Source organism: Maylandia zebra, linkage group LG18 (assembly GCF_041146795.1).
Source record: "Maylandia zebra isolate NMK-2024a linkage group LG18, Mzebra_GT3a, whole genome shotgun sequence".
Taxonomy (NCBI): domain Eukaryota; kingdom Metazoa; phylum Chordata; class Actinopteri; order Cichliformes; family Cichlidae; genus Maylandia; species Maylandia zebra.
Window position 1 is genome coordinate 14391982 of NC_135184.1, and position 22888 is coordinate 14414869.

A 22888-nucleotide genomic window follows, 5' to 3' on the forward strand; every position below is an offset into this window, starting at 1 on the left:
CCGAGAAACTTCCGAGAGTGCCAGACCCTCTTGGGGACATTCCCGTAGGGCTTAAAATCTGGGACTCTCCACCAGTTGCTCTTTGAACTGAAGAAGCTTCTTAGATGAGAGGTGAAACGTCTTCAGTCCAGATGCTTTTCTTTCCAAGTTCTGTAGTGTTACTTCTTGGCATGAACCCATACTGCTGCTAACTGATATCACCTCTCTCCTTAACCTAGCTCCATGAACTACAACTGAATGTCTACATGGGATCACTCATCAGCTTTATCCCTCTGTTACCTCCTGTTTTAACTTTGCGCATAATCTTGATAAATTGGAAGATACAATAGGATATCAGTGTGCGCAGGTTTCTCTAAAATATAATAATCGAGTTGAGAATTCAGTGAATTTTAGAGGGACAGGTGCTGAAACAGACTGAGGGATGGATGGCAGACACCTCACCATCACATAAGTTCATCTGGCCTTCAGCCGACGAGCTTTAGTTATTATTGTGCATGCACAGGTATAAATATCAATTCCATGATGATTCAGATTTGTAACACCTGTGCTTCTAATGTGACAAGGAAAATAAATCTGCTGGGAAGAATTTCAACTTGAGAAATGTGAGTTATTTATTTTTAGCAATTCTTTGTGAACTGTGATTCTGAAGTTTTATACCTGAAAGGAGCCCAGTCCCAGCTCGATGTAGAGTCTGGCTGCTACTCCAGTGTTCTCAGGCAAGAAGGCAAATACAGTGTAGTGCATCCCAAACAGAGGAATCAGGAACAGGGTGGATTTTGCCAGCCTCCTGAGTGAAGCAAAAAGAAAGGACTGAAAAATAAAAAATAAGTCCAGATAATGATGCAACACTTTGAAAGATTACAGTGTGTTACCAGTATGGTCAGCTACTTTCAGTCATGTCAGAGGTACAAGTTTCAAATGCCAGACAGACTAAATGCGTCATTCAGGTTTCATCAAAGCTACAATGGTGGTGTCAGATTTTCATTACACTGACCTTTAAAACAACATCGTCATCAGGCCAATCAGTGGAAAAGATTAAAATGTCAAAACACAAAACCTGAACACATTGTGCTTAGTTCAGCTCATATCACTGATGTCTAAATATCATGTAAATGTTGCCATTTAATTTCTTATGACATTTTGTTGAAACGGTTTCCCGCAAGTAATGTGGTTTGAAAAGAGCAACTCAACATCTGCTTCATCCTCAAAAGACACTGAGATAAGTATCATGTTTATGCTCTTCATCATTTACTTTTCTGTATATCCTATTGAGATTGGAAAACCTAGCTGGGTACAGATCCACTCACAAGAGTATCCAGTTCATCAGAGATCAACAGACAGCTGTTATCCTAACAACTGACATGTGTGTGTTTTTTATTCTCACTTTAGTTTCCTCAGTGACACTCTCACATGTATGAGGATGTTGCAGTATGTGTTTTAGTCATCTAGATAGTCAGATTAAACCATAAAATAGCTCTAATCAGAAATATTATCACAGCTTCAACTGCTTAAAGATTAAAGATGGAGGGGAGCTATCAGCTTATTTCAGGTGAATAATTTGTGCCTTTGTGTGAATGCCAAGGTTCCTCCTGAATCAAATTTAAGTTCCTACGACAGGCGGGGCTTTTAATCCTGTGAAACATTCATTGAACTGGTGGAACAATCCTGTCGCACGTCAAAGTAGGTAACATCTATTTCTGGAATCTGGAGCTATTTTTATATGCTCTCATTCTAAATTAATTCAGCTGAGCACAAATGTGCACCAGCCAGATGTCAAGAGAAAGAAGGATTCTTTCAGGTGAAGCAGGGTTTCACTGCTGCTGCAGTAGATTCATGTATGCATATATTATATTAAAGTGTAAGAAGCCGTTCAAACTTTTGTCAAGGGATTTAAACAGCTCCCCCTCACCTTTTCTTCTTACATACTACTGCCTCAGTTAGCAGTTTCCACTTAACACCCAGCAAAAGGTTTACATGTTAAAATAAATTACTATTTATCCAACTGAATTATAAAGAGTTTAGTGCAAGAAAATGATTTAAAGCTCAGCTTTATTAATGCTGAACCACTTTTCTCTGCATATGATGTTTTTAACTCACACCTGAGCTATAGGTTCCCATAAGTAAAGCCCAAAATTATCTCATGTATCCACTTGTTGGTGTTAGACACTTGTAACGTTGATCTTCATTATGGTACCATGATGGTACAGTTCTGCTAATAGCAAGTGAGCAAGTTATGGAGTTCTTGGGATGTATCATTGCAAATCGGGGCGGAAAAAAATATGATATTGTGAGAAATTTTTATTTCTGGGATTTCACATTGCCGATGGATCTATTTTTACCAAAACCATATTTTTTTTTCCTTAAAACTTACCAAGGGCGTAGATCATCTTGCATGGCCACTATGGTGAGGTGAGGCTGCTACCTCACCTGACTTATAAAAGTTATTATGTCATAAGCCAGTCTTGTTTTTATCATTTATTTTTCTGCAAAATTCTGACCGTACCATCTGTCGCAACAAAAATTCAGAATCAGACCGGGCAAGTCTGCTTCTTCTTCAAGTTATTTTCAGCCAGAGAACTGATGCTCACTGGAACTTTTCTTTTTATCTGACCACACTCTGTAAACCCTAGAGTTAGTTGTGTGGGAAAATCCCAGCAAATCAGCAGTTTAGGTAACAGTCAGATCAACCTGTCTGATACCAACAACCATGCCACATTCAAAGTCACCTAAATCCCCTTTCTTCCTCATTCTGCTTGATTTGAAATTCAGCAGGTCGTCTTGGCCAAATCTAGATCCCTACATGTATTGAGTTTCTGAGCGATTGGATAAATTGGATAAAACCAGATTTCAACCCTTCCAATAGTTGAGACATTTCAGTAAGTTATACGACTTTCATCCACATGAGAGAACAAGATTAAACGTTGGTGAAAAGTGAAAAAGGATTAGTCTTCTGGGCACAATATATGTCTGTAAAAATGTAATACACAAAATTTACAGTTGTTTCTAAATATTTGTGTGAATTTGGTTTGATTTATTCAAACCTATACTTGTGATGTGCTGGCTCACATCCAGGCTTCAAAGAAAGACGGTGAAAGTTGCAAACTCACAGAGCATATCCAATCCAAAAAAAAAAAAAAACTTGAAAGAGATTGCATCAGAGAGGGGAAGTGTGGCTTTGATCTTATTTTTCAGTCATACAAGACATTTCTTATAAGTACAAATGTAATCTGTAAGAAATCAAATTTTATTCTTGTACAGTGTTTAAATTTTAAACTTACAGATTATTAAAATGATGGTTTATCAAAATAGCACTAAGATTAAGTTCAGCACCCTATGTAAGATGTATGGATATCGAAACTAATTTATCTGATAGGTTATTTGTTCTTCATCATTTCCTGACATCACACATGCACACACTGGGGTAAGTTCAGAGCTCTTTAGAGTGCTGTATTAGCTGATTGGTGCAAGCTACTTCTTTTCTTCCTCACAATCAGAAATCTGTTCATCAGCTGTAAGGTTTCCTGCTGAGACGTATTATCAAATCTCATTTTCACTAGATAAAACAGCCTTCCTGAGCAGTCCATCCTCACAGACTCCTCTTACCTTACTGCTGCCCTAAAGGTTTTTGGTTTTCATATTAATTTACTACTTTACAGCTTCTATTAAAGAGCAGCACGCTTTTTATCAAATCAAAGCTATTATATGTCACATCAATAACTTGTGACTAGAGTGATCATATGTCCCACTTTGCGAGGGGCATATGTTCAGCATTTTGATTGGTTCCTTACATCTCATAAATCAACACTGAGTTACACTTTTCAAAGCCTGGCTCTTATCCAATAAGAGAAAGAAGAAGAGGCCGTCTCATTGGGGGCAATCAATCGTAATCATATAATTGGTTCTTATATAGCACTTTTCTACTCTGCCTGAGCACTCGAAGTTCTTTATACAACTTGCTTCATTCACCCATTTACTTTTTTCTGTGTTTAAGTGTTTTTTATCTAACATTCACACACATCCACACTCCGATGGGCCCACTGCAGAGGAACTTGGGGTTAATATCTTGCCCAAGGATATTTAGCATGCAGACTGGAGCAGCCAGGGATCAAACCACCAACCTTCTGATTAGTAGGTGACAAACTCTATCTAGTTACCTAGCTACAGTCAGGAGGTATAGCATTTAAACTCTGAACCAAAGAAAATGAATGGAAAGATAAAAATGGCTGAAATAACTAGCATTTACTACACTGTGCAGCAAACCCAATCACAAAGTTCATTAGACTGTTGCAGTAAACTAGCACCAGTCATTTTTTCAGAGTCAGATGAAAATTTCCTGCTTTTCAACCAGGTGCTTTCAGGGTGCTAGGGTGCATGTCCTGTGTGGGCTTGTAAGCTGTTGTTGCCATGATGAACAAACAGAACAGGTGTTTTTGAGTGTTTCTTTTTCTCTGGAAAAGTTTTCATTTGTATTAATGTGATTTGAACTATTTTGTTTAATGTTTTGTCTTGTGAATTTTATGCACCTTATTGAGATTAGGAGGGTGGCCTGCAGGACGCAAATGCATACTGACTTTTCAGAATATTGCTGTCCTTCAGTTAACAGGCAGTAGTCGAGAAACTTGTTGATGCAGTTTTTTCTCTGTTTTTTGTATCACAAGAACGACGGACTGTTCTTCTATTAATTTTGACCAAAAGAGGGAATACACAAGTGCAGACAGCCACATGTAAACAGTTCAGCTAAATCTGGATCTGTTGCATGATATTTTTAAAAACCAGCTATAACAAAATTTTGCACTAGCACAACATTGTACACTGTGCCCCACATTGTCCCACGGTAATAATCTCTCCTCGTGACTCACATAAAGTGTCCAGTGTCATTGTTCCCTGTCATGGCAGAAGATTTAAGCTTTTCAACCAGAATCCGGATGACGTTGACGAAGATGACTATGTTGATCTGGAAGAGAAACATGCACAGTGGCCTAAATGGCAAAATCAGATACACACTAGTTAAAAGACATTCAGTGTTATCACAGGGGAATGAAAAATTTAAAAATCCTGTATCATCACAGGATAAAGGTGATTACTATTGAACTCGAGACAAAGTGAACCACAATGTGTCACTGCAAACGAGAACATTCACTCCGCTGATGGGCCAAATGTGTCTGAGGCAAGAAAAGTAAATACAGGAAAAAGATACTATGTTCTGGACTAGTTGATTACGTGGAAAATCAATGTGTTTATCATATTTATCACAGTAATATTTCAGGAAAAAAATGTACTCTGAATGTATACAGAACTCTGTTGCATCTCATAATGCAAAACGTAAAGAATTCAGGGAGGCTTTTAGCTCAATCTTGCAGCGTACACCAGGAAATTGGGTCGGCTCGAAGTTGAATCAGATCCTCACTATAAACTAACCACTCTGGAGTTTGTCTGGAAGTGGACCGAGTCCAGAAAAAGTACAGGCGAGTAAACAACCTCGGTTAACTGAAATATTACCATGGCTGCCAGAGATGTTCATTTCTACCAACTCACTGAAGTAAAGTTATCTTAATTAACTAGTTAAACTTGTGCCAGGAACAAATGTGATTTGCAAGAAAACTTCTGTCTCTCAGTATGTTGGCAAATATTTATTAACCTTTAGCTTTGACAAAAGAAAATCTGACATCAAAGGATTTAAAAGACAAAACCACCAATACATGTTTCTTAACAAGCTCCTAAAATTTTAAAACATCGCTGGTATATTATATAATATTTCATGATCACTGCCCCAAGGGCCACAAACTTGCACTTCCTCTGCCTGAAGAATCCCACTTTAGTGTAAAATTTCATTGTAAAACTTTAATTGTAAATCTGCCACCACAAAACAAAAAACCAGACAGGCAAGTTTATCAGGTACTTGGTGTTTAACTCCTATACTCACCAGCAGTGAGGCTGTTATTGGTCCCTTAATAATCCACCAGATGCCAACATTGTCTGTATCATCCCAGCAACTGTAAAGCCAAATGTAATGTCAGTGCAATACTAAACCTACAAAAATAGATATAATAGTTCACATGGACTGGCAAGCTGCTTTAAATAAAATGCAGAAATATGAAAGTAACAACAGTAAAAACATACCCTCTGTCATCATAGAAGAATCTGGTCAAAACCCACAGTATGAGAACTGTAGATGGGAGCCCTAAAACGTAAGGGCAGGAATTAATTATGCATGCTCTGTTTACCTGTCAAGTAAAATCAATCCGAACATTGCTCCAGACCAAACGCATCTGTTTGCTGCATATTTCTTTGTTGACAAGCATAGAAAATATTAAGTTGACTCTGTGTAAAAAAATTTCCATGCTACCTGCATCTGTTTCATGCCCAAAAAAAAAGGAGTACACAGAGAATAAAAGCAGGAGACACGAGAGAGCAGGATAGTAAAGCCAGAAAGAAGCTGATAAGACGCATCAGAGCCACCGTGGTTACAGTCTGAGCACCACTCGTGTGCACACACGTAAACACACCTCAGGTGCTTTGTGTAAAAACATTCAGGACAAAAATATTTACATATCTTAACATATTCATCTGTGTAGTTTCATATTTTTTTAAGCATTATTATGGCTGTTATTGTTGTAACTTTGTATAGGGAATATCACAAGCAATCTATCACCAACCCAACATCTGTTGTCCAGGTATAAAATATGATAATTTGGGGGAACAGCCGAATTTATTAAGTAATCATCCTTTTATCAACAGCTGAAACTGCTGTGCATTAATTCTTGGGTGAAAATAAGGCGAATAAGGAAATCCTGGGTTTTCAGTAATAGCGGTTCTGTTTTTTCTTTTTCTTACCAGGTTATATCGCCATGGTAACTTGTGGGTCATGTTCAACATTAGACAGGTGAAATCACTGCCTATAGATTAATCGACTATGCAGAAGACTGTGTAAACATTCCCAGAACATGATAGTAAAATGATCTAAAGTCTTTGTGTTTGCTAAATCAACTGGCACGTTCAGGTATGGATACAGATCAGTGTCAGAATTATTTGAACTACCTTACGAGTCAAAATATGAGCAATAGTGCTCATTACTTTCTTTTTTCTGGGGGGAGTTTAACACTTGCTGTGACAAGTCGTCAGGGTTTCTTACAACAAAACTGGGATTTCATTTGACAAAATGCAATCTTGGAACCACTGATGATCATCTGACAACGATTTAGCTCTTGAGATCTTTGGAATCATTTACATTCGTAACTAATGTTTGGTGCACACAAGCTAAATGATTGAGCTAATAGGCTAGCCACTGGGTTCTCTGATGAGCTCCGCTCATCTTTATGGGGAAATTATGGTTCACCAATGGCAGTGTGGGCAGCCTGTGATCAGATTAGGTTGCTGTGGGTCCATCAGGTGCAGAGAATAGTAAACTTCTAGCACACGAAGATGATTTGGGGAAATTTGTGGAATTTTTTTGAACTTCTACCTTTTTGCTACCTTCCCTGTCCCCGCCTACTCATAAACCGATCAGCAACGAACACACTCATCCATGTCAAGCACCATGCAGCATGGATTTTGGACGACTGTTGGGAGCATATTTACATAGTTTGAAAACCCCTCTCCGTGGACAAATCCCTCCATAAATCGAAACAATCGGGGTAGCATAAACTAAGCATGACACAGGCTCTGCTTCTATGCCACAACACGGAACAAATTTTGCTTCCTCCTTCACACACTGCTTCAGATCACACCATGAATGTTTCAGAAGAAGTCTGCACAGTTCTCACCACATTTTTCTTCAAGTCAATCTGATCTATAAAGAGGACAGAGTCATTTTTCCAAACACAGACGAACTTGTGTAATACTTCTGACTGAAACAAGCTCTGTCTTGAGCTGGCCTTAAAGCCATGTATTCTCATTGTTATGGGTACTTTTCCCTATGTAACCCTCTGAACACAGGCAGGATTCACAACAGAGTCCAGTATCAGCACTGGACTCTGATACTGCCTCATCTTAAACCTGAATCAGTGGTGAAAGATGCACGATTAGCTATTTGTCCATGTTTTTTCTCAACGTGGAGGAAAAAAAACAAAAACTAAGCTTGAGAAAAGGCAGTAAAAAAAGCAGGAGACCTTGGGCCTGATGTCTCACCCCATTTCTCTCTGACAGAGGAGGGGACAGCAACGCTTTCATGTCACCTTTTTTGAGTGTAGAGTGAGCGATGAGGTGATTCAAGTTGAATCATACAGTTCAGAAGGACAAAACAAAAACACTGTGATGTGACGTGGTGCTGTATGTGTGCATGTTTGCACTTCAGTCTTGCGTCGCTGGTTACCGTTGGAAATAAATCCTTGTAAACAAAACTTCTCAACAAATTCATCACTGCGGTACACACATCCACATACATTTAATAAATGTATTCCTTAATGATAAACGGGTGATATTAATAAGGCTTACACAGTCTGCATTTTTGCCAGCTGGCTCAAGAGAGCTTAAAGTGCACACAGCATGTTTGATACTGCACTACTGTACAGTGCTCCTCCACTCACACGGCTCAGGAGCTGAACTGGTTGCACTCCATTGCTTTCAGACTGTATTATGTGCCTAAACAGTTTTTTCTAATATCATAGTTTGATTTTCCTTGTTAAGAATCAGTCACTCTGCTCTCTGTAAACCTTTCACATTACTGACTGGTCAGATGCCTCCATTTCCGCCTCTTCCAGGGAACCACCCTTGCAGCTAGATTGGGAAGCTGTGGACTAACTTATTGAAATTATAACCACCTTTGTGTGACTGATTAGGCTGATTGCTGATGTCAGAGAAGAGAGAGGGGAAAGATATCCTGAGTATGTTGTACCTGCTTTGAAGCACAGCCCCAAGAAGCATTCACAATTGTAATTATGACTAATCTCACAATTAAGAGCTCTTCTCCAAAAGGTTAAGGAGGTTGTTAATCAGAGATAAACTACCTGGTGTAACTTATGCTATTTTATTAATAATAACTTTTAATATTGTCTCATGCCCATGAATTCAGTGCTATTCCATTTTTAAAATTAGCAGTTCAGGCTTATAAAGCAGTGCTGCTGTGAATTGGAGCTGGAAAAATTATCACGGTTCAAGTGCAAGTTCCCAGACAAGGTGTAGAATCAACTGATCTCCGGCAGGGATTGACAGCGGTGGAGGATTTCACTTTCCTCTCTTAACTTCCTGTCAAAGCAGCTGAGCAGCAGTTGCCAGCTACAGCATCCTGCTCAGCGTGACTCACTGTTTGCATGTGGAGCACCTTTAACAACAACCTACAACTGAGACAGCTCACAAGACCTGACGTGAAATCATAATAATGTCTGCCTGAATGCTGATGACCTACCTCTTCTTTTATTAAACTGTAGCGGCGTGCTTGTAGCCCTCAGGGTCAGATCCATTTATATCTTACCATAAATTCCATTCATCGCCTTATCAGAAATATCCCTGCCACCGTGTGTGAATGCAGCATTGCACTGGCATTCAGCGGAGGATTTAAAGAGCCCACGTGACATGAAAGGTTTTGTTTTGCCAGCTGGACATTGCCTAAAAGTTTCAGGTAAGTGTGTTGCAGTTTCTCACCTTCACTGCTGCACTTAACAAAAGTTTCTGCTTAGCTCTGTGTGGCTGGACTAAGCTGCTATATTTTGGTAACAGGAACCATATGAGACTGACAGGAGCGGTGGAGTATGAGATTACAGGCTTGAATAGGAAAATATACAGCAGCATGAAACAAACAAAACAAAAAGACAGTGGGATGGGAATGGTAAGACAATGGAAAACACTTGGCTTAGGAACAAGGGATGAGAAAACATGGAAACCTCTCAAAACATCCATAGAAAGCTAAGAAAAAAAAAAAAAGATGGGAGAGAAAATAAAAGGGGGGCCGAGGAAAACAAGCGCTACACTCATCTTTAGGGCTGTGCTGCTGCCTAAATAAACTGCTACCAGGATTTTGGAGGCTCAGTTCTTGTGTAAAAATAGATTTCCAACCCAGATATGAAGATAATGTGTGATAATACTGACTTTAACCCCTTAACACCTAGTGCTTTATATTAGATACATGAGTTTTTGTAAGCGTTTGAGGCTTCTATCATTAGTTTAAAAATTTCCCCTGACAATTCTAAATAAATTGTAAAATAAATGTCAAATTAATATTATGTTTTTGTCAAAAGGTCCAATAAACTCTCTCACTTCAAAATTTATAATTTTCTGGGAATAGTTTTGGCTTTAAAGGGTTAATCCATTTAAGGCACTGAAAGGGGTTTTCATACTGTTCCCCTGTTATCTCCTATTCTGCAGCTGAATATATTAAATTGAGCACATCACAATGTGCAACTGATGGCACTTATTCTCCAGCAGCATCATTTACGAGAGACAGAAAAGCAACAAGACGCCTTGACTTTAAATCAGCAAAAGCCACGATGGAAACATTTGTTTGTTCTTGAAAATTATTCCTTTACCTACATTACTCTGATGTTTTAGAATAAAAAAAAAATCATGTATTTATTAAACTTTCAGTGGAGCTTAACACATTTTTGCTTAAATAACAGTCAATTTTTATTTTTTACTTTTTCTTCATTAAGGAGTTAATATGAGTGAATCTTTGACAGGTCCTTCAGGCATTTGCTGGCAAGCCTGTAAACGTCTGACATGTTTGCTGCAGGACCTTTAGCAGATGTGGCCGATGATGGTGACAGAAACAATGAGGAGTGAGACCTCAAGTGAAGAACTTGCCATAAGCAGAATTAACAATGGGCTGGCTGCCTGGAGAGATGACAACGATTATGATGATGATGATGATTTGCACTGGATCACACTTCTCTGGACTTCAGAAAACCATTGAGAGCTTCTTTGAAATGGAGAAACCAAAAATATACAGCTAATGATAAGTTCTTGATGTTTTACTGGCTATTTTTTTAACGTGTAGTTGTGTAAGCTAGTTAGTTACTGTATAATATGAGCAGTACTGTGTGTGGAGGTCAAAGTGGCTCGCTAGCACCAGTTGAATATTTAATAGCAGCTAACATGCTAACTGCTGTGTTTTCTCCGCTTACCAAAAGAATATCTTTTAATGATTATTTTAATCACTTTTACATCTTTTAATGGTCTCTGACATGTGATATTTTAACGGTTAGATGAGCTGTTGCTGTTGTGTATTTGTCAGGCTACATGATGATCAGCTAGTGTAGCTCTAGAAAAAACATGTAGGGACCTTTTGTGTGACTCGAGGCTTCAATGCTACTTTTACCTGGAAACAGCGATTCAATTATTTATCAAGTATTTCCATTTTTTAAGTTCACAGGCATCCTGTTTGTAAGGATACAGTCTCTTCAAGTTGGAAAATATTGCTCATTCAAATCAATCATTTATAGTGTTTTTCTCACACAGAGACACATCCGGGATGTAGCGAGAAAACCAATCACTGTTGTAGGCTATGACCACAATTTTACATTTTTACATTTTTAAAATGTATGTATTACATTTTCCTCTTTCACTATCCTTCTTGAATACTGCTTATTTAACAGTTTTAGTTTTTTAAAGAGTACCACTAAATAGATAAAGTTTGTGAAGTGCCTTTTTTAACCAGTCCCTCCCTGCCTATATAAAACATTTGTTTTTAAATGCTGCAATCCATTTAACAAGTTAACATCATACGGGTGTATTTTAGCCTGTATTTTAATTTGCCCATTTGACATGTCGGTGCAAATTGACAATATTCCAATGTGAGCAAAAACATCAAGTCATGGGACTTATAAACATATACAGACAAAGGACAAAAGGTGTTAATTGACTGTTTAGGATAATAAACACCCTGTTCAGTAGTCAAAACCGCAAAACAAGGCAAAAAATTTTTGACTTTCTAAGCATATTTTCAGAAAAGCAAATTGTTTGTCTTTGCATCCACAACTGAGCTTATTTGTAACAAAAAAGAAGTTTTTCTACCATATTTATAGCACCTCCCCTTTCAACTGAGCCTCTGTGTTCTATGGCCCTGTCTCTATTTCACCAATATTTGCTTTATTGCTAGAGCTGATCATGATTAACAAATGATTTTAGATAACCCTTTTGAATATTAATCTGTTTGTGGGTCACATTTTATTCTGTGTTTTTTAGTGTTTGTGTTGGAGCTACAGTGTGTGATTGTTTTTGTAAAGACAATTCAGTCACTCTTACTCACCCCATCCAATCAGGATATACCACCAGAAGTATTTCCTCTGTGAGACGAAGGTCAGAGCCAGCAGTGTCTGCAGATACATGCCCTCCACCAGCAGCCAGAAGTAATTGGCCAGGATGCTGAACTGGAAGAAAGCCACGGCTGACTTGCACGCTTTCTATAGAGAGGAAACAACAAAACAAAGTTAGAAAAACTGGATGTGTCATCATTTAACATAATAATACATCTTTTTGTGTAATAAAAGGGAAGGTAGTGACAAAAAAATATTTGATTCTTCTTCTACTTTTGCTATAACTTCAACTGAAGTCAATCAAGTACAAAGAAATACAAAATAAGCACCAAGGAACTCAAACCAATTAAAAAAAAGACAAAAATAAACTACCTAAATAGTCACAAAATCACAATTTGAGAAGACTTGCAAAAGAAATTAAAATTTATAAAACAATAAAAAAAAGGAACACAAAATTAGCAAAATCTAGAGATATAAACCAACAGGAAGATGTGCAGTACATAACCACAAAAACACACAAAAGTGTAAAACCAGCACCAAACAATAAGTGAACAAAGATAAACAAAAAAAACCCCACAAAGATACACAAGAGAATAAAAACCAAAGATGACAAAAAAGCAATAAAAAGCATGGACACCGAGACCAAAACATGTAATAAGGAACAAACACAAAGGCTGTTTTTTTAAAATCAATTCATGAAAAAAGAAACAAACCTTTTCTCCAAATCCAACACACACATGTGCAAAAAAAGCATATTCAGTACATTCTATATAAGGAGATCCTGATACAAAATATATACAGGACGGAAGTGTCTGTATTCCTGTTCACTCTATAACCTTCTGACTTCCAGCACATGAATGAATCATGCCACCTGCAGAAGTCGTCTAATGACACTGCAGTGGTTGGGTGTATTAGGGACAGGGCTGGAGTGGGAGGTGATGAAGAGCTATGTGTAGTACTTTGGCGGAAAACCACCTCCTTCTGAAATTCAGCCACTCAAAAGAGATAGTGGTTGATTTCCGGTGACTAAGCCAATTAGCATGATGGGTGACTGAAGCAGTGGACGGCTACAGGTAATAGGGTGTTCACATGAATGACAGATTGGATTCTATTTTTTGAGGAACCTCAGTTCCTCCAGTGTTTGAGGCAAAACGGCAAGACCAATTTTTAGCAGCAAGTGCTGCTGTCTGCTTGGAGGGGTGGCATCTGTGCCAGAGATGCCAGCAGGAACAACAAATTCATCAGTGGCCAGAATCTGGAGGCGTTTGAGTCACAGAGGGACAGGAGGGCATTGACAAACTATTGTCCATCATGGACACACCCACTCCATTTCACACTACAGAGCCAACAGAGTTCGTTCTCCCTCAGACCCCACTAACATAAAGACCACTTCAGGAAATCATTCCTACGGTTATACCTTCATCTATCTATCTATCTATCTATCTATCCATCCATCTATCTATCTATCTATCTATCTATCTATCTATCTATCTATCTATCTATCTATCTATCTATCTATCTATCTATCTATCTATCCATCCATCCATCCATCCATCCATCCATCCATCCATCTATCTATCTATCTATCTATCTATCTATCTATCTATCTATCTATCTATCTACTGTAGATTTAAACCTATATTTTCTCATTTTTCCAATATAAAAAAAAAATCTTAAATTGTTGCTAAAAGATTTCATCAGTCTAATGACAGTATTTCCCTCTCATCGTTTTGCCACGTGTCTTCCCCTCCTCGTTCTCTGTTTCCACTGTTAACTCAATCACACAGCATGTGGGAATCTATTTTGATGCAAACATCAATTAGAGCCCTCACCGTGGACATGGAGCAGTGGTCCAGGGTCTCATCAGCAAACAGCACGGTGTCTTTAATGAAGACGGCACTGGCTCTCAGGATGAAGGAGGCGAACAGGTTGATGTGGATGTAGTTTCTGGTGCAGCGGAACTTCCTGCGTAACAATAGCGTAAAGCATACACTGCATGTAAATTAATATTTCATAAGGCGGAAGAAGAAGGTAAACAACTTCATGAATTTGCATGTGTAAGATGATTCATAATCCTCTGTACTACAAAGGCTCTTTGAGGCTTTATCATCTGAATATATGCATATTTTCCTAAAATTATAAGATGCTGTCCTAACCACACAAATCCTGAATGTGTCTGCATCATAGAAATTTCCCCTTTTATTGGCCTTTTGTGGGTGCAGATGGTGGTGTGTGCCGCTCTGGTCTAACCTGAAGGCTGCGAACACCACGATGGCTGTAATGAGGGAGATGAGTGACGTGGCGTAGCCTACGGTGTAAACCTGTCTGAAGGTATAAAGGTAACTCGTCTGGAGACAGGAAAACAGAGAAACCGTTAGTTTAGAAAAATATCAAAATAAAAGTCTGAAGCTGTGAGTCTGACTCAGATTGCTGCAACTTCAAGAGTTCTTTCTTTATAAGATTCATGAATGAATAATAATTTGTTTAAGCTTTAGATAGAAAAAGCAGTAATTATGCTGAAACACTGAAAAAGATGTACTTTTAACTGTGTGGTTATTTAAATATATAAACAATTTCAGGACCTGTAATTTCCCTTGAGTTGTTTACATTTATTCCTGGAACAAAGGTCCTCACAGCTAACTACAAATAGGTCTGACATAAAAAGGAAACAGCGATAGAGGAAGCAGAAACAATATGTTCATCCTTCATTGACTGGCATGATTACAACCACATGTCCGTATACCTCGGACTCAGGCTCGCTGTCATCGCTGAACGCGCAGGCCTCCTCATAGGGTGGATACATTTCCGACCAACCGTCAGCAGTACAGTTCCTGTAAACATACCCTAATGTGGGGAATCCAAAGAGAGAACGCAAGGAGACAGTTAATTTCAAGTGTTTCAATCGCACAAATATATGAATGTTGTTCTTTTATTATTTTTTGTGCCCTTCCTGACACAACCCCAAAAGGATTGGTGTTTCCTTCCAGGAATAAACCGGAGGTCTTTTTGTTTGCAAGGGGAATGTGCAAACCACTTGGAGCCACTTTTTCTGTCTCAAGAATGAAAGCGGCAATTTCAGTTCAGTTTATGGGTCGCATAACCACTGCATGGGAACCTGTAAATAACACCTTCAAATTGTTTCTTTCTTATAAAGACATATAACTACCTGCTGAAAATGTTCACATGTAATGCACCATGCATTTGCAAAACATGGTGATGAACACCCTGAGATCTCAACAATGTTCAGTCAGTCTCCTGACCATGAGCTTTCAACACGATGCTTGGGTGAAACTGCTAAATGCCCTCTTTCTCTATAATTTTGGCACTTTTCAAATCCCTCCAGTGGGACAGTCTGATGGGCTAGTTCTGACCTACAGGCTGTTTGTTTGACAGCCTGGGTTTAGAAGCTCAGTGAACCTTTTTGTTACACCAAGTGTCCTTTTCTGTCTTGGTTTTTAGTCTTTTCATACATTTTACAACACAACTGACTGACAATACGAGCTATTTTAAATCTACCTGAATTAAAATGTGTTATTCGCATCCCTTTTTGTTGTGAAATGCTGTTGAAATTACACTCTGGCTCCTTTGGTCGAGTTTAACTTTTAGGATTTTTGAAAAGTGAAGAAAAAGGTGTTGTATGAAACCTACTGAAACCTACTGAAACTCTGCAGGTATATTTTCCTTTTTAACTTCAGGGCTAATAACTGCTACACCATTATCATCTTTTAATTTCTTTTTCTCCATTATATTTGAAGCAAATCCTCTACTCAGTCTATTGAAGCTCACTTTGGTCTCTTCCAACCTCTTTTGGAAATATCTGGTCCTTTATTGTCTAAAGTCTCCACTGTGCTTTCTTCTGACAATATATCTGTTGTTCAGCACAAAGCAGCAGTTTACAGTGATTTTTGACTAATGATACCAAAAGCAACACTGTGAGATGGAACAGAAGTTGCTGGCTGGACAGTTAAACAATATGCAGAACCTCATCCATAATCTCAGGGCAGCCTATTTTCACACTGCAGCAGTTTTTTCACAAAAACATATCGAAGAGACGTACTTTAAGTAAATGATATGCTTCCCGGCAGCTGTGTAAAGGGGGAAAAAATACGAATATTTAGAAATTTGCAAAATGCTTGTGAAACCATGAGCTGATTAATTCCTTTGTAATTAAATATTGAATCATAATTGCTTTACAAATCAATCAAAGCAATTTTCCTGTAGACTCCTGGTGAAGCATAGGGCCACAACAACACCACGCCAACGGACTCTGTTCTGGGCCGTTCTCTTCAGCTGGGTCCACGTCATTCCGGCGGCCTTCACTTCGCTCTCGACAGATCTTCTCCACGTCTGTTTGGGTCTCCCCACTTTCCTTTTTCCTTGTGGGTTCCAGTCCAGTGCTTGCTTTGTGACATTGTCGATTGGTTTTCGAAGTGTGTGGCCTATCCAGCCCCATTTTCTCTTCTTGATGTCTTGACCGACCGGGTTCTGGCTGGTTCTCTTACACAGGTCTGTGTTCGAGATCTTCTCAGGCCATCTGATGTTGAGGATGTGTCGAAAGCACTTGTTGATGGAAAGCTTACCCGGCTCGCTGAGGAGGCAGAAAAGACTGGCCTGAAGATCAACGTCAGAAAAACAGAGGTGTTGCGGCTGAACAACCGACAAGAACATCCACAGCAGCTACAGGGAAAACACTTGGTGGAAACTGACTGCTTCATCTACCTAGGAAGCATAGTCAACAGTGATGGTGGCGCAGATGAAGACAAATCAACAAAGCAAGGCTTGCATTCAACACCCTGCGACCCATCTGGAACTCCAAAGCCTTATCTCAGCACATCTTCAACACTAATGTGAAAGCAGTCCTCCTGTATGGGTCCGAGATGTGGCGGGTGACCAACACCACTACCAGCAAGATCCAGATTTTCATCAACAATTGCTTTACACGCCTTGTTTTAACCTACAAGCTTTAAGTCATCAGTCCGGTACACTTGCACCAGTATTTCTTCTCTGAGACTATTTCGGTCCATCGTGCTTTGAGTCAAAAAACGTTTTATTCTTTTATGTCCACTGACGTCTGCTTTTGGTTAAAGTTCATTTGGATACAGCGGGTGACAGGAGAAATTCATCTGGTATTTGTGGGACTGTGTATTTAAATATCTTTGCCAGAGATAGCGCATAGGTAATAGCAGAATTGCTGTTTAGCAGAACAAAGATGCATAAAAATAAATGACAGGAGGATTTTTTTCTTTGTTCGTTATTTCCTCTGAGCAAACAGAAACCGACTGGAGTCCAAATGCTGCAAACTGTGCAGCTGAAAGCAAAGCCTCTTGTTTGTTTGGGTGATCAGCAATTCAGATCATAATGAGCTGTTATTTCCATCAAGGTAAAGGAGGAAAGAGCATTACTCGTTAATTAATGTGGCTTTCCCTCCTCTAATGGTCCTGTAACAATACAACAGACCAATATTGCTGTCTGTGTGCGTCATTTTAAACGTTTACTTGTTGTCCTATAAGGACCAGTTTAATAGTCGCAAAACATGTAATTGTTTTAACCAAAGAAAAAGCTAATAAAAATCTTAATGTGGATATATGTGCATTATTTACACACGTATGTGTAAATATAAAAATTGCTAAATGCAAAAGCTCATTATTAAGAAAGAATTTATTTCTCATGGTGTCACAAGGACTTTCTTTGAGGAGACAGCAGCCGAAAAGGATGTCAAATTGTGATGAATGAACCCTGCAGACAAGATTTCAATCCACTTCTGCCAAAAACATCCTAGAGCATATTATATGTGTGTGTGTGTGTGTGTGTGTGTGTATTCTTGCCAACAAACATACATGAATACATGCTATGATTCTCCAGCATTGACTCCAGCCTGCTTTAGCTCTGCTGATTATCCAGCAGAGCTAAAGCTAATACTGGTGCGACAGCACAGCATCCAAGAATCGGATTTTTACATTATATTATTTTAACAATGCTGGTGATCAGATGATTTGGCTATGAGGATCTGTGCTTTTCTGTGTTCACTGAGGCTGGTGCAGGAACCAACCTTGATTGCTGGAGAAATGCTGGAAGACTTCAGAGCAGGACAAATTGACCACCTGCCCAACCTCAGCTCGCAGCCAGCACCCGATCTCATCCCATTCTGTTTTACATCCTGCAAACAGAGACAGAGGGAGAAGCAGCAGAAAGTTATTAATAACACTGTCACAATGCTGACAGTATAGACATTCAGGTGCTCAAGATTTAGTGCAAAATCCAGCTGCAAAGCTGAACATCTCTTTTGTCAAGCTTTAGTTAGAATAACTCTACTTCCACAAACCGCATCCTAAAAGTTTGTACTTATATTTTAAACTTCATAGGTAATTAGAACAGGTTAAATTCACTAAATTTATGCAAACATTTACAGCTTTACTTAGTGGCTTTCCCAATTGCAATTTTTACAAAATGTACAGTACTGTTCAAAAGTCTTAAGCTACCCCTCATATGTTTACAAATGGGAAATAGGTGCAGCCTTGCTTATTTTGCAAGGTGAAGATCCCAACAATCAGTCAGCCCCTTATGAACAAGCACAAGCGTCAATGGGAAGGAAAAACTCCCTTTTAACAGGAAGAAACCAGCAGAACCAGCCTCAGGGAGGGGCAGTTTTATCAAGTTTATAAAGTTTTATGAAAAAAGAAAAGTTTTAAGTCTAATCTTAAATGATATGTGGCTTGAGATTTGTATAACTTAACTATTAAAACACGACTATTCTGAATGTTACTTGAGTATATTTTCAATGCTGGACTTTTAATTAATTAGCTTCAGCTGATTAGCTCTGCCAATCTGTCACACCAATCTGGAAAAATAGCAACGAATCACTATTCCATTCTCTCTCGTCTTCAGGGCTCAGACTGTGAAACAGGAAGCAAACTTTGTTTTGAGTCTGAAAACCTTCTCGTGTTTTCTGGTAGTGTGTGTGAGTGTGTGTATGTTTGTGTGTTTAGTCCCCATTGCCGCATTTGATCACAAATACCTCCACAACTATTAAACTGACATTACAGTTTGTTTCAGACATTTTTGTGCCATTCAGGATGATTCGCAATTACTGTGATGATCCCCTCGCCATCAATCACAATCATTATGTTTCAAAGTTATTGTCATACGCACAGCAGAGAAACATGTTTCCCTGTACAATGAAATGTATGCTTTACTGTCAACAACAGATGTCAAACAGAACAATCCACATATAAAATAGATAAGTAAAAGAAATAATCATTTAAAAACATTTTTTTGAGAAATACAGTAGAAATACTAGATATGTAAATAATATATTTACATTTGGAAAAAGAATCTGAGCTCCAATAAGCTATGTAGATATTACGCTATATGCTACATCAGTGTTTGTATTATCTCTGTTAAAGTACCAACATTATCTGGTGTCTTTATGTGCACCACGAAGGAAAAATGAGATCTAATGCTTTTCAGTCGTCCGTCAACAGCCTCAGCATCTCGCATGTTTATGAAAGACTGAGTACATCTCAAAAAGCCCTGAACTCCAGCAATGTTATGAAGCGTGACATACATCCTGCTGTTTTATTTATGAAGAACGGAGCAGACGCATTTAAACCTCAGGCCTTCATGTGCAAACACAGTACATTCAGGTGACCTGATTGCCAAGTCACGTATTCACTCTCGTATAATTAAAATTGGGTATTTATATTAATCCTGACCTAATAAATCCAAAGTGATGCATAACACCAGCTGACAAGTCCCGTCCACAGTCTTGTAGCTGTGATTGGCCCACATTAAAAGCTTTCACTTTTTTTTTCATCAACTACATTCTACATAAACCGCGGATTACTCGCCGGTGTATAACGGACTAATTCATTTTTCACTGAGTTGACAGATTTGACAGGAGAAAGTGGATGATTGGATGGAGTAGCTTGTCTGATCAATTTTAATTGTGCTGATAAACGGAGCGTGTACTGCACCAAATATCTGCAGTAATCTCAGATAAATGTCAACAGCAGTGATGAATTAAAAAGGCAATGTAAGCAGATATTTTTCTTCATTTACCCCAAAGGCTGAGGTGAGATCAAAATAAATGTCAAATACATTTTAAGCAGGAAATCTCTTCTCTGAAAAAAAGGAAAAAAGTATCAAATCCTCAGGCACCATAAACTTCGAGGAACATAAAACAGTTTCAGAGGCTAGAGTGATTTCTGAGTAAAACATAAACACAGCCCGCCTGCATCTGAAATGGAGATTACTGCTCTGCACTCGGCAGGATGTTGGTGAGGCAAATTTTGTCCTAGTGCTGCCATTCATTTGATTGTATTTGTGACCCTTTATGTAATAAATACTTTCTTAACTGGTGACTGAAAAAGGGAAAAGTATACCAGAGGCTGTATGTGAGAAAATAAGCAGTAAGTCACTTAAGATATAATTTTTTATTGCCAAATCTCCAAGTTGCTCTACTTTCTCAAATCTGGTGACTCATTTCAGTGAGCTTGTTCAGTTTGGGGTTTCATGTTCTTTCCTAGAATTGCACTTTATGATAACCTAGATATATAAAAAGTAATATAGCACATGATGTAGGTCCGATGGCCTTAAGATACCATTTGAGGCGCAGACGGATTGACCTTATGTCCACTTGTGAGTGGGTTCTTCAAAATAATACCTTTTCAGGACAAACTAAGTCAGGAAAAGATGACAGCTATGGATGCATGTTTTCCATCTACTATACATATCTGTTATTAGGAAAATGGCAGAAACTTAACATTTTCCAAACAAAAAACTGTGCGGTGCAGAAGACACAACGATGATATGTTTGTATTTGTCAAGCACAGAAAAACCCTGAATGAAAATCTGAAGTTCAGCTTGGATTATTAGCTACAGGCCATTAACTTTTTGGATGGATTTCAGAGGACAACGAAGGATGCCTGCAAACCTAAATCATCAGAAATAGGACTATCCGAAACCCCATGTAACATGCAGACAGTTTTCATTACCTTCTCATTGAGAAAATCTCTTTTAGGATGTGAGACTGAGACATTCTGATCAGGACTCCAGAATCCAGTCTATGAGCAGCATTTCGCACAGATATAAATCTCAGGTGTTCACACTGGCTCATAACAAAGTTTTATAACTCGAGAGAAGCAAATTGATCAGCTCTAAACCAAAGCAAGAGCAAGCTCATAGACCTTACTTTGCCGCATGCTACAGCATCAAAAAGATTAGAAAGAAAAAAAGGGAAACTGCTGAGAGTAATAATACTTTATGAGAGATTTTTACTGAACTCCCAGGAATCTGCTTCAGACGCACGGCAACAATCAAGGACAAACTAGTCTGGGGGCCTCTTTCTGCTCCAAACCAGAAAATTGGAAGTTGTTGTTGTGGTAATTGCAATTAATGTGAGAACCTGATGAAAACTGACAATTTTAAAGATGTGTTTATTATTAAAATCTGCCCTAGCACCAGTTTACAAACTGCTGATTAGTTTATTCTTAGTTTGTTCCCAGAGTCTCTCAGTTCTCCCTGGATGACTCCATCAGGGTTTGTTTTGTGCCTGTTTGTTTTTGTTAGTGTCCATGGGCGGGACCCATTTAAAAACACGGTAAAAAACAAAAAGATGATCCAAAATCAGGTCATTTAAAAAGGTAAAATAAGACTCTAGTCTAGTAGTTTATGTCATGGTCCGTGGGAGCAGTATCTGGGGAGTGTTCGTGTTGCCTCAGTGGCCACGCCCTCGGGTTGGACCATCAGCATCACACCTGTATTCCATCCCAGGCAGCAGGGCTATTTCACCCAGCGCGGACGGCTGATCCATCCCAGTCCGTTAGTCACTCTTGGTAATAACTTGGGTCTCCTAAGCTCTGAGTTTTTCAGGCATTTTGTTACCTGTGTTAATATTACGCCCTCCTGCCTGTTCTGCGTGCAAGAGAACTCCCTCGGTCTCCGTCTTTCCCTGCTAGGATTTTCCCACGGACACTCTCCCCTCCGAGCCCCACGGTCTGACTCTGATTATAAGCCGCAGCATTCTAATTCTTCTTTAGTTTTGACTCTCCGTTCTCCTGCACCCAAGTAATTGTTTCCCCTTTCTGTTGCATCTTCCCACGATCCCGATCACGGCTTCCCAGGGCATTTCAGTTCCCGGTTTCCTCAGCTTGAGTTATATTCTCGTTCCCTTGGTTGTTCCTGGACATTTATGTTAAAGAAATAAATCTGTACATAGTTCCCGTGAATTTTGTATTGAGTTTGCCTTTGGGTCCCATCTGTGAGTGTAAACCTTGGTTCCTGACAGTTTAATCCATTTAAAATATTTCTCTAGCTGGGCCCGCGTCCCCATTTTAGCATTTTTTAGTAGATAAAGGCGAATGGCTTAAACATGAATTGAGCTGCAGTTCGGGGAAGTCCTCTGAGGGGACTTGCGGCAGCTCCCGGGCCTGGCAGATCCCCATGTACTAATGAGAAGTGAAAGAACTGAAAAACGGAGGGTGGGGCATGAAAACGAGAACGAACAGCTTGTAGAACTGAGTGGTCATATATAGATGAGAACCGGAAGGGGCGTGTTCAGAGGCGTGGTCACACTCCTGAAATTCAGATAATTTATCTCCAAGTAAACTTTTCCTTATTTTTCCCACCTTTGTGATTTCAGGTAACAAGCAGGCAGAAACAGTAAGGCAGCCTGTGGGATTACATCAGAGAACAGTTGAGAAAAA

General features: G+C 39.0%; 1 protein-coding gene across 1 annotated transcript in view; it reads right to left on the minus strand.

The window, feature by feature from the left end:
- ghrhra (growth hormone releasing hormone receptor a) overlaps nucleotides 1–22888 on the minus strand; it is a 46143-nt gene that overhangs the window by 7218 nt on the left and 16037 nt on the right. Inside the window, exons 3-11 of the mRNA XM_004542910.2 lie at nucleotides 18235–18342; nucleotides 14929–15029; nucleotides 14436–14533; nucleotides 14018–14150; nucleotides 12179–12332; nucleotides 6121–6181; nucleotides 5924–5993; nucleotides 4860–4954; nucleotides 658–787 (exon numbers count right to left, since the gene is read on the minus strand). Coding sequence (XP_004542967.1) covers nucleotides 658–787; nucleotides 4860–4954; nucleotides 5924–5993; nucleotides 6121–6181; nucleotides 12179–12332; nucleotides 14018–14150; nucleotides 14436–14533; nucleotides 14929–15029; nucleotides 18235–18342 — 950 coding nt within the window. The remainder of the gene's footprint in view (nucleotides 1–657; nucleotides 788–4859; nucleotides 4955–5923; nucleotides 5994–6120; nucleotides 6182–12178; nucleotides 12333–14017; nucleotides 14151–14435; nucleotides 14534–14928; nucleotides 15030–18234; nucleotides 18343–22888) is intronic.